General features: G+C 37.1%; 1 protein-coding gene across 9 annotated transcripts in view; it reads right to left on the reverse strand.

Moving 5' to 3' along the window:
- Nucleotides 1-12,890, reverse strand: part of TUSC3 (tumor suppressor candidate 3) — a 222,802-nt gene that overhangs the window by 80,675 nt on the left and 129,237 nt on the right. For 7 of the 9 annotated variants that reach the window (XR_011253491.1, XR_011253492.1, XR_011253489.1 and 4 more), the window contains exon 6: nucleotides 2,760-2,849. The exons of the other annotated variants lie outside the window; for them this stretch is intronic. Coding sequence is in view for 2 of the 7 variants with exons in the window: in XM_069573129.1 (XP_069429230.1) it covers nucleotides 2,760-2,849 (90 nt within the window). In the remaining 5 variants the exon portion in view is untranslated. The remainder of the gene's footprint in view (nucleotides 1-2,759; nucleotides 2,850-12,890) is intronic. 9 annotated transcript variants of the gene reach the window in all.

The following is a 12,890-nucleotide window of genomic DNA, read 5'->3' on the forward strand; positions in this document are numbered from 1 at the left end:
GGGTATTAGTGGAGAGCTACTTAGGATTTCCCACTTGACTGGAGATAACTTAGGTCCACATACACTGATATTTTGACTATAATCAATGTGCTTCAGCAATGTTCATCTAATGGCCTAAAGTACTCATTTGTGAAGTCTAGTGCCCAGCATATGTTCAGTTAGCAACAGATGGCATCCATGTTGTTGTCACTGTTAGTGCAAACTTTCTTGGAGCTTACTCCAATAAACTACATGTGAAGGGATTAGAGTTTCATGATTTATCAAAGACTGAAACGGTTAAGAAGATGACAGAATGAAGGATGATAGAATATGACACTCTAATATGCCACTTTGGCCTAAGAATTTAAGCTGCAGGCACTGAGATAGAGCAGAGATGAGATGAAGCAGATATAAGAAAAGTTCTCTGCCTTCTCCCATCTCCCTAAAAGCAGGACCTAAATTTACAAAGGTGTCCCTTCTCCTTTCTCTACCAGGAAGGACAAAGGTTAACCCCTGGAGACAACTTTAGCTCCTTATCAACTGCAAAGGTACCCGCTAAATTCTATCTGCATGGTAAACTTAATCTTTCCTTTTCCTGGTCACTTCCACATAACTGATTTTCCCTCAGTACTTTTCTTTTTGTCTTTAACAGAAGCTGGTACCTAAGCCTGAGGTCTAAGCCACTTCTAAGTGTTGTTCTTTTTTTTTTTCTTTCCTGAGTATCTTCCATGTATACATGAGGTATACATGTTAACAGATTTGGTTTTCTCTTGTTACTCTCTTTTATTACAGGGACCTCAGCCAAAGAGGGGCTCAGAACAGGAGAGGAAAAATTGTATTTCCTTCCCCTACACAAGCTAAAACATTTCATAAGGAGGTTATTTTTCATATATATTAGCAAATAATAAACAAAAACAAAAAGCAGTGCTTCATTATTTTTACCTAAGAAATATTATTTTAGAAAAATATTAAGAGACAGGAATAAAAATATAAGATTTCCTAAATTTATACTTTTAAGTATCACTGACACCACAGTGATCAAATCTTTTGTGTCAGGCCCTTCTCTATGAAACAGGAATATATCAGGGACTAAAACAGATATAAAAAAATCACTTTGTGAAGTGCTTATATCCTACTGGGGTCCTGGCAAAAGACAAACAAATGTAACACAAAATAAATAAATTATATAGCATGTTTTAAGTGATAAAGGAGAAAAAATTTTAAGAGGAAAGGGTGACAGTGAGTATGGATAATTTAGGGGAGGGCAGAGAAAATAACCACACTCTAAAAAAGGACAGTCAGGAAGACTTGAAGAAAAGGGGACAATTTATTGTTTGATAATTACTTCCATTATTTTTTCTGTAAAATCTAATTCTGAATAGTTGAGATACTCAAATCACTTCTCTAAGTAGTGACAGATTTTGAAAATACATAGTACATCTAACAAAAGGCATATCTGGTTTAGAGTCTAACTTTGAATCTATATCCTAGACACCTATAGAAAATATCTGAAAATGATGACGGCAATATGAGACCAAACTGGTTATTATAATATGTAGTATTAGTGACTGCAACTCTGCTTATTTGCAACTAGTCCTTAAAACCTAACTGAGTCACCAGGGAGCATACAATAAATAAAATGAATTATATCCCTAAATTACAGTTCCACAAAGAAGTTCAAAGAAAGTCACAATCAATTTAGGAAGAAGAAATGAATAACTTGTTAGCTTTCTTTAATATTAAATATATGTGAAGTACTGTAAGCAATGAAGAATAAACCTCACAAGCTTACATTACACCTTTATAGAGAAATCATAACATTATTTGGCACAGAATAACAGTATTCCATTCAGAACCAAATTTCAGAAATTAAGAATTTATTACCATTTTATGTGTGATTGTGTGGTACTATCATTAGATTTTAAAAGATAATGTTATTTTTTATAATTACCTACTGAAATATTTATGTGTAAATGAAATGATATTGGTAAGTTATTTCAAAAGAATCCTACAGCAGGTAAAGAGTACTGGGCAGGAGAATACATGGAACACGGCAGGTTATGAAGTGGCAATTAAGCTTGGTGATGAGTACATAAGGGCTATCATTATATTCTTCTCTCAAAAATCTGTATAAAGAAAAAACTAGAAAAAAGAGGCACATTTTAAAACAGCTAATAATCTTCAGTAACCTCTAATACTAAGCCTCAGAGACGGTATTTTGTAAAGTCGATCTATGGCAGTATGTGCCACCGGCCATTTTTGGTGGAAAGGGAAGGCAACAAGATAGTAGCAGTTACTAAAGTCAACTCTGCTACTGACAGAGCTGCATGCCAATTTCACTTTCAATTTTGTGGCAGACTGTTCCTGGCATTCTAATACAATGAATACCAGAGTTTTTAATGATCTTCTAAACTTAATTAAATTTACCAATGCTGGGATGCTCGTTAAAACTTTTTCCATTTCCTCTTTGGGCATTACATATTATTGCCATAGCAGTCTACAAAGTTGAAAAAATAATTTATGTATGTATATTTGGTATGGTAGGTACACTGAATTTTTTTTAATCCGTGCTAAAGCAGTCCTCACCATAAAATATATATGTACATACATACATATATATGTGTGTGCATATGTGTATGTACATAGTGGAGGAACATGAGAAAAAATGGAACATATATTTAGATTTACAAATAACCTCTTTCTTACTAAATATGAAATTTCTGACTGCCGTGTAAACAGGATTCAAGTTCATAATATTGATGCTTACAACATGCACTTACCACTTGTCCATTGTGTGGGTTTTTATGAGCATATGGTGGTCCACGGATGTGATTCCACATCTGGCCAGAAGTCATAGCAAAGACTATACACTGAAAAGACAGGGTACAGTGTTATACCATGCAAACTAAGAAATGGGGGAACACTGCATTCTTTAAAAAATGGTCATGAAACTACTTTCAAATACCATGTATATCAGCTCATCTGTTAAAAGCATTTTCATTTACTAATTATGGGACCTTTGGTAAGTAACTTATTCTTCTGCTGTCAGATTTGGTATCTATAAAATGGGGATACCAACTATGCTTAAGACATATATTAATGACCAAATTGGGTAACATATATAAAGTATCTGGCATAGTGACTGATAATCTCATATGTCCTAACCAGAGGTAAAGCATAGTTAAAAGCATAGATGAAACATGATGCTTTTAAATAGAGCCAGGAATACTTCACAGAAACCACATTACTGCTAGATCCAGCAAGAAAAGCTGTATTTGGAAAACTAATCTTAAAAATCTGAGGCATTATGGAGAGGGTAGAGGAGAGAGTATAAACCGGAAGTCACAGTCAATCTCTGTAACTCAAATGTAAGCATGTTTTGTTTAAATCGCCTATGCTTAAATTTACAAACTTGGGCATCTTTAGACTAAAGTGTGTCTTCAGGTTAAACCACTTCTGAATGTCTCAGAACTTGCCCAGCTCACTGTTTTTGAGCTGCCTGCCTCTGGCAGGTAGCTGAGATGTATCAACAAAGATTCAAGGTCAGACTAAGCAATGTGACTAGGGATCTAAACATGTTAGATCTGCACAATTTGTAAAGCAGATAAGAGGACACAAAAGGGAACCAGTAGGATGGGGGAAATTACGGAGAGTTTTTAAACCCAAAGAATAAATCCAGATTCTGTTTCATAACTTCCTGGCAACCACTGCATTTCAGAAGAAACTGAAAATGATACAGCAAGATTAGAGAGATTAATATGAATCCTTTCCCTGTTTTCTTGATAATAACTTTGAACTTAACACAAGCATCTTAAAAGCCAGATTTGACCTCCAGACTTTCCCTGGCTTGAGATATTTTCTGAAAGCCAAGATTTTATAGAATACTTGCACTTTAACCTTAGAAGGTACACTAGAATACTGGGCCCAGAGTGACATAGAGAATGATGCACCATCTAAAACATCATATAAAAGTGGGAAATTCTTATATGAGAAAAATAAATTATATCTGTTTACAGAGGATCATATCAGTGATTTAAAGAATATATGAAAGTCAAATATTCTGTAGATTATAATAGTGTGAAAGGCAGAGTATATTTTAAAATCCAGGAAAAGATGTACCTAGTGAATAAACACATTTATAGTACAAGCAAATGACATTTTTGTTTTTATTAGACACTGTAAGATTAGAGTTCTGAATTTTTGAGGATCAAACTGTTGTAGTCACTAAATCAGCACTAAAATTGTATGTATTTCTGGTTTTACTTTTACCCATCTATATTCCTTCTCTTTTACTGCTTCAATTGATATTCCTAACTGTGGTAGAAAAATGCATGATCAAGTCTGTATTTTAGAAGGATGGTACTAGACACTGTGGAGAACAGACTGGGGAAAAGTGTAACTTGAGGCACAGACATCAGTTTGGAGGCTGATACACAAAACCGTTTGTGAGACTAGAGTGGCCAATTCCATGCCTATTGTTGTTCCTTGTTCAGTTGCTAAGTCCTGTCCGACTCTTTGCGACCCCGTGAACTATAACACACCACGCTTCCCTGTCTTTCACTATCTCCCAGTATTTGCTCAAATTCAAGTCCACTGTCATGTCATCCTCTGTCATTCCCTTCTCCTCTTGCCCTCAATACTTCCCAGCATCAGGGTCTTTTCCAATGAGTCAGTTCTTCCCATCAGGTGGCCAAAGTATTGGAGCTTCTGCATCAGTCCTTCCAATCAATACTCAGGGGTGATTTCCTAGGATTGACTGGTTTAATCTCCTTGCTGGCCAAGGGACTCTCGAGAGTTTTTCCAGCATCACAGTTCAGAAGCATCAATTCTTTGGCACTCAGCTTTCCTTATGGTCCAACTCTCATATCCATACTGACTACTGTGAAAACCATAGCTTTGATTATATGGACCTTTTATCTAGGTCTGACTCATTGGAAAAGACCCTGATGCTGGGAAAGATTAAGGGCAGGAGGAGAAGGGGACAACAGAGGATGAGATGGTTGGATGGCATCACCGACTCAATGGACATGGGTTTGGGTGGACTCTGGGAATTGGTGATGGACAGGGAGGCCTGGCGTGCTGCGGTTCATGGAGTCGCAAAGAGTCGGACATGACTGAGCGACTGAATTGAATTGATCTGAACTGAACTAGGTTTGTTGAGGCTTTTCTTCCAAGAAGCAAGCGTCTTTTAATTTCATGGCTGCAGTCACCATTCACAGTGATTTTAGAGCACAGAAAATAAAGTCTGTCACTGTCCTTTTCATCCAAAGTTCATCCACTTTTCATTCATCTATTTGTCATGAAGTGATGGGACCAGACACCATGATCTTTGTTTTATGAATGTTGAATTTTAAGGCAGCTTTTTCACTCTCTTTCACCTTCATTAAGAGGCTCTTTGGGTCCTCTTTGCTTTTTGCCATTAAAGTGATATCATCTGTATATCTGACGTCATTGATATTTCTCCTGCCATATTGATTCCAGCTTAAGTCATTACTTAAGCATTGTAATGACTGGCATTTTGCGCGATATACTGTGCATATAAGTTAAATATGCAAGGTGACAATAAACAGCTTTGACGTACTCCTTCCCCAATTTGGAACCAGTCCACTGTTCCATATCCAGTTTTAATTATTGCTTCTCGTCCTGTATACAGGCTTCTCAGGAGATAGGTCACGTGGTTTGGTATGCCCATCTCTTTAAGAATTTTCCATGATTTGTTGTGATCCACACAAAAGTTTTAGTATAGTCAATGAAGCAGAAGTAAATATTTTTCTGGAATTCCCTTGCTTTCTTTATGATCAAACAAATGCTAGCAATATCATCTCTGGTTCCTCTGCCTTTTCTAAATCCAGCTTGTACATCTGGAAGTTCTCAGTTCACATAATGCTGAAGTCTAGCATGAAGGATTTTGACCATTAATTTGCTAGCATGTGAGATGAGTGCAATTGTGCGGTAGTTTGAGCATTCTTTGCCATTGCCTTTCTTTGGGATTGGAATGAGAACTGACCTTTTCCAGTCCTGTGGCCACTGATGAGTTTTCCAAATTCCGTGGCATATTGAATGCAGCAAGCAATTTAACAGCATCATCTTTTAGGATCTGAAATAGCTCAGCAGGAATTCTATCATCACCTCCACTAGCTTTGTTCATAGTGATTCTTCCAAAGACCCACTTGACTTCACACCCCAGGATGTCTGGCTCTAGGTTTGTGACCATACCATCAGTTATCCAGGTCATTATGACCTCTTTTGTACAGCTCTTTTGTGTATTCTTGCCACATATTCTTAACCTCTTCTGCTTCTGTTAGGTCCTTGCCATTTTTGTACTTTATCATGCCCATCTCTACATGAAATGTTCCCGTGGTACCAAGGGAACAATTCCATAGTAATGACACAATTGAGCAATTTAGATAAACAGAAATATTTACGAGATGGAATCAACAGACTTCATTGATTGACTGACGTGATAGAAAATAGTAAAAAATTAACCTCTGGGTTGCTGATCTGAAGAACAATGTACAGTCAGTAGTGCCACCCAATGAGATAAAAGAATAAGGAAGAAGCTTGTGAGGGTAAAAAGGAACGAAGTTACACAGATTTGGAGTTGAGTGTTTTTAATTTTTTTTTTAACAATAGGTCTTTGTTGGTAATTTATTTTAAACATAGCAGTGTGTACATGTCAATTCTCAATCACCAATCTGTCCCTCCCCACAAGCCCTTCTCCCTGGTAACTATTTTTTCCAACATCTGTTTCAAAAATAAGTTCATTTGTATCATTTTTTTTAAAGATTCTGCATGTAAGTGATACCATATATTTCTCTGTCTTCAATTAGTATGATAATGACCAGCTCCATCCATGTTGTAGGCAGTGGCTACATCTACATCTTGTTAATGTCACACCTGCCTAAGATTCCTACAGAGCCTCTTTATATTTGGGGTCTATATATGGTTTTCTGTGAAGCCTTTCCAGACTAATTTACTCATTTGACAATTGTTTACTGGACAGTAAGAATATAGCAATGAATAAGGTAAAAATAATCCCTGCCCTTAGGTGAAGATCCTCAGTAAGTGACTTGTGCTCTGAGTCATAAAAAATAAGCAGGCATTCCTCCTTCACTCATTCAACATTCATATACCAAGAACCGACTATATATTTAAGAGGGCATCCCTGCTGGCTCAGATGGTGAAGAATATGCCTGCAATGCAAAAGACCTGGCTTTGATCTCTAGGTCTGTTTAAGAAGCTGAGAATAAAACAAAGAACAAAAATACAAGGTAGACACTATCCTCCTGGAGCTTGCATTCTATAGGGAGAAAATAGTAAAAAAAAAAAAAGTAATTAAATTATATGATGAAAGTGTTAGTCGCTCAGTCATATCTGACTCTCTCCCTGACCCCATGGACTGTAGCCTGCCAGGCTCCTCTGTTGATGGGATTCTCCAGGCAAGAATACTGGAGTGGGTAGCCATTCCCTTCTCCAGGGGAGTTTTCCTTGACCGAGTGACTGAACCCAAGTCTCCTGCATTGCAGGCAGATTCTTTACCATTTAAGCTACTAGGGAAATCCAAAATAATTAGAGACAATGAAAAATGAACAGTAGGGAAGGAGAAAAGAAGTCATGAGAGAAGGATTGCAGTTCTTATGAGTGGTCAGCAGGGGCCTCTCCAAGACAGTGGAGCTTTCAGCAGAAATCTGAAAATGTTGTCAAGTCGGGAAAATACTTGGGAAAGAGGGAAGAGCCAGTGCGCCAGGCTGTGTTGAAGGAGAATATCTGGCATATTAAGAGACAGTAAAGAACCCAAGAGGACTGAAGGACAGTTGCTGAGGAGAGAAGAAACAGATAAGGTTTGGTGAATAGTGCAAGGCCAGATCCCAGAGCCCCTGGGTTGGAAAATTAATCATATGGTGTGTAAAGGTGGAAGCTGGGATACAGTTCAAATGCTATTGCAAGAAGTGGACTATTAAATAATTAGGCCTTAAAGGTGGTAAGTAGGGTGAGAAGTTGTTGGAATCTAGATGTATTTTGGAGGAAGAACCAAGAGGATTTTCTGAGATTAGATGTGGGGTATAGGAGGAAAGAAGTGGTGAGAAAAGACAGGTTTTTGACTTGAACAACTGGAAAAATAAAGTTGCTATTAACTGAGAAATCAAAGGTGTGGGACAATTAGGTTTGGGGACTGAGCTTAGGAGTCTGTTTTGAGACACCTGGTAGGCTTCCAGGTAGAGATGCAGGATGAACAAGTTGGATTTATCAGTCTGGAGCTTACAGGGAGATCTGGCCCCAAGAGAAAATTCAGGACTCAATAATAAACAGTATTTCCTGAAGGAAAGCATGGCAACCCACTCCATTTTTCTTGCATAGCTGGAGAATCCCATGGACAGAGAGCCTAGTAGGCTACAGTCCATGCGGACACAGAGAGTCAGGTATAACTGAAGCGACTTAACATGCACACAATAGACAGTCTTTAAAGCTGGACACCAATTAAATATAGATAGGATGAGCAAGATCCAGAAGACTCTCCAAAGTAGGAAGTGAAGGAGATAACAAACAAATGAGCAAAAAATGATTAAGAAGTAGCAGTGAGAGAAGTGTGGCCCCCTGGAACACAAGAAAGTGGTTGTGGATGAAGAAATAAGTTGTGTAGATACTCTTGCAAGACCAGTGATGTGAAATAAACCCAGAACTAATATCTGAATTCATGTCCCTGGAAAATACCTGTGCCCTAGACTAGAACATTTTCAATGGAACAGTGAGTGAGACAAAAGCCTTATGAGAAAAGAAGGAAACAATGTAGACAATTGTTTCAAGGAGTTTTGCTATAAAAGGGATCCAGTAAATAGGACAGTTTCTGGAAGGGAAAACAGCAATATGTCTCTTCAGGATGAATAAGGAGCTGTGTGCCTTGCTAATGAGAAAGGTTCAGTAATAAAAGAAAAAATAAGGATGACAGAGAAAGAGGGGAGATTGTCGGTGCACTGTCACTGAGTACCAGTGCAGAGCAGGAATGAGACCTAGTACCCAAGTGGGGGTGTTAGCCTTACAAAAGCGTAGAAATGGTTCAAGTAACAGAGAACAGACTCCAAGGGCCCATGCATAGAACGCAGGGGTGGAAGGAGATCTGGGTACTTAAATGAGATAAAAACAAATCTTCATTTTCGCTGTCTGATAAGTATGCAGTTGACAGATCACAATAGTTTTAACAGCACCTGTTTCATACTCTAACATTTTCATATTTAACAGTTACAGTGGATATCTCAAAACATCTGTTTATACTCTTAACTACTTCAAAACTGTGGTAGTTACTAGATCCACACTAGGTTTGGTGATTTAATGCATTAATAAGGAAAGGTATAAACTACAGTATTACAAATGTTATATACACATGAGAAAATGCTCAAATTTTAAAATGAGAAGTTAAAATTCAATAGCAGTAGCTATGTTACATATGGTTTGTTATAGAAGTTTTTAAAAATCCATCTTAATACATAATTTATTAAAGATTCTAAGAAATGGTTCAATGAAACAAAAGCAGGCTTAAACATGGCATACTTGCTTCATCATTTGAAGTAGTGACAGATATATTTACAGTATTTATAATTATACACAGAGCTGTGGGCACTTCTCACAACATAATAAAATACCAAATAAACTTTGACAGTGCAAAATGGCCTCGATTACAATTCTTTCTCTAAAATAAGTATAAATGGTATTTATTTTTTTATGTTAATAATGGAAATGTCCAGCACTTTGCCACTCTAATTTGGAAATTTTAAATTTTTATAATTAAACTACAAGTTTACTCTTGTATCTTATTTACTAAAATATTCATGCAAAAAAGGACATGATTTAAAGGGTACAGATTAATGAATTTTAACATGAATACACCATTATAACTAACACTGAGATCAAGTAGAATACTATTAAAAAACAGTCCACTGGTGCCTCTTCCTAATTATTTACCTCCATAGACCTCTGAAGGGGTAAGAAAATTTTCTTGAAAATGCTGCATCATAGAGTATGTGTATACCAGGCTTAGTGGCTTAACTACCGCCTGTATCTCTCTTTAGAACAATGTCTCTTCTGATTCTCTGTCTAGTTTTTTTTTTTTTTTTTGTATGCATATTTCACAGTTTATATAGTCCCCTGTTTATGGACACTACGGACAAGGCAATGGCACCCCACTCCAGTACTCTTGCCTGGAAAATCCCATGGATGGAGGAGCCTGGTAGGCTGCAGTTCATGGGGTCACTAAGAGTCGACACGACTGAACGACTTCAGTTTCACTTTTCACTTTCATGCACTGGAGAAGGAAATGGCAATCCACTCCAATGTTCTTGCCTGGAGAATCCCAGGGATGGGGGAGCCGTCTATGGGGTCGCACAGAGTTGGACACGACTGAAGCAACTTAGCAGCAACATGGACGCTATATTGTTTCTTTCAAAGTATATTTGTGAATAAAACTTCTATGAATATTCAAAGACAAGCCTTTGTATGTACACGTTTTCATTTCCTTTTGATAAATAACCAGAAGTGAAATTGAAGAAAGATACCATTTAATATTTCCACCAGTAATATATGAAGACTCATTTTCCTGCATATCTGTCCTAACCGTAATGTCACCTTTCTTTGAAATTTGAGCATATTTAATGGGCTTCAATTGGTAACTACTTTGGTTTTAATTTACATGTTCCAAATGACTAAAAATGTAAGCATCTTTAAATGTTTCTTGGGACCATTCCTACATCTTCTTTTACGAAGTGTCTGTTCAAACCACTTACCCATTTCTCTCTGTCTGTTTTTCAAATTAATTTGTTGTTTTTGCTATTGAGCTGTATGAGTTTTTTATCTATCCTGGGTTGACGTTCAGTCGCCCAGTCATGTCCAACTCGACCCCATGGACCACAGCGTGCCAATACTTTATTCTGGGTATTAACCCCTTAACAGATACATAGTTTGCAAATATTTTCTCTGATTCAGATGATCTTTTCATTTTGTTGATGGTTTCCTCTGCTGTACAGAAGCTTCTTGGTTTGATGCAGACCCCACTTATTTTTGCTTGTTTTGCATTGGCATTTTATGTCAAATACAAAAATTTATCACCAAGAACAACGTCAAAGGGCTTACCACATATGTTTTCTTCTGGGAGTTTTACAGTTTCAGGTCTTGCATTCAAATCTTTTCTCCATTTTGGGTTAACTTTTTTTGTGTGGCTAAGGTAGGGGTCTGGTTTTATTCCTCTGCATGTGGCTGTCCAGTTTTCCCAACACCATTTATTGATGAGACTGTCCTTTCCTGAACACCTATTCTTGTTTCCTTTGTCCCAAACTGATCACATATGTGTGTTTATTTTTGTGCTGTCTATTCAGCTCCATTGATCAGTATGTCTATTTGTAAGTCTAGTACCCTTGTATTTCGATTACTACAGTTTTGTAATAAAGTTTGAAATCAGGGCACATGATGCCTCCAACTTTGCTTTTAGGAGTTCTTTGTCTATTCAGCATCTTCTGTGGATCCATACAGACTTTAGGATTGTTTCTTCTATTTCTGTGAAAAGTGCCTTTGGAATTTTGATAGTAATTGCACTGAATCTGTAGACTGCTTTGGGTAGTGTAATATTTGGTAGTAAATATTTTAACAATACTAATGCTTCCAATATATGTGCAAAGTGTAACTTTCCCTTTGCTTGTGTCATTTTCAATTTCTTTCATCAGTGTCTTAGTAGTTACTTGTGTACAGGTCTTTAAACTCCTTGGTTAAACTTATTCCTAAGTTATTTCATTCTTTTTGATGAATTGTGAATGAAACTGGTTTTTTAGTTTAACTGACAGTTTGATATTAGTATGTGGAAGTGCCTCATTGTTCTGTATACTGATTTTTTTTATCCTGCAACTTTACTGAATTCATTTATTAATTCTCGGAGTAAGAGTCAGACACAATTGAGCAACTAACACTTTCACCCCTAGAAGAGGAAACGGCAACCCACTCCAGTATTCTTCCCTGGAAAATTCCAGGCCAAGCAGCCTCATGGATTGCAAAAAGTCACACAACACTGAGCGACTAACACTTTCACTTTCATATACAGTATTATGTTATCTGAACAAGTGACAGTTTTACTTCTTCCTTTCTGATTTGGATGTCCTTTTTCTTGCATAACTGCTCTCACTCGAACAGCGAATATGTCAAAAGTGCTGAAAGAGGACATCCTTGCTTTCTTCCTGATCTTAAGAGGAAAAGCTTACAGCTTTGTACCTCTGAATAACATGTTAGCTGTGGGTTTATCATATAAGGCCTTTATTATGTTGAGGTATGTTTCCTCTATTAAGAAATTTTATGATGAATGGAGAACAGAAGCTAGGGGATCACTCCATGTACTGGATATTCACACTGAGGCTTATTTGTAGCTTTATAATAAGCAAAAAACTTAAACAAGCACATTCAAATGCAAAAGAAAGGGTAAGTTCATCTGAGTAACTTTTAAATGTCTGAGTTTATATAGGCCATTACCTCTCCTCATTAAAGAAAATTAAATGCTAAACGTATTAAGAAAAGTATACCCTAATAAGATACTAACTCATTTCATTATATTGTTGTCATACTCCCAACATGAACAAAATTATACATTTGGCTATATACAAAAATTACCTATAAACAGACATGAGTGAGTGAGTTAAGTTGCTCAGTCGTGTCTGACTCTCTGCAACCCCATGGACTGTATAGCCTACCAGGCTTCTCTGTCCATGGGATTTCACAGGCAAGAATACTGGAGTGGGTTGCCATTTTCTTCTCCAGGAGATCTTCCCGACCTAGGGATTGAACCTGGGTCTCCTGGATTGTAGGCAGACGCTTTACTGTCTGAGCCACCAGGGAAGTCCATAAACAGACATACCTATCTTCAAATGGCCAAATGATTCAAC

This window comes from Ovis canadensis, chromosome 26 (assembly GCF_042477335.2).
Source record: "Ovis canadensis isolate MfBH-ARS-UI-01 breed Bighorn chromosome 26, ARS-UI_OviCan_v2, whole genome shotgun sequence".
NCBI lineage: Eukaryota > Metazoa > Chordata > Mammalia > Artiodactyla > Bovidae > Ovis > Ovis canadensis.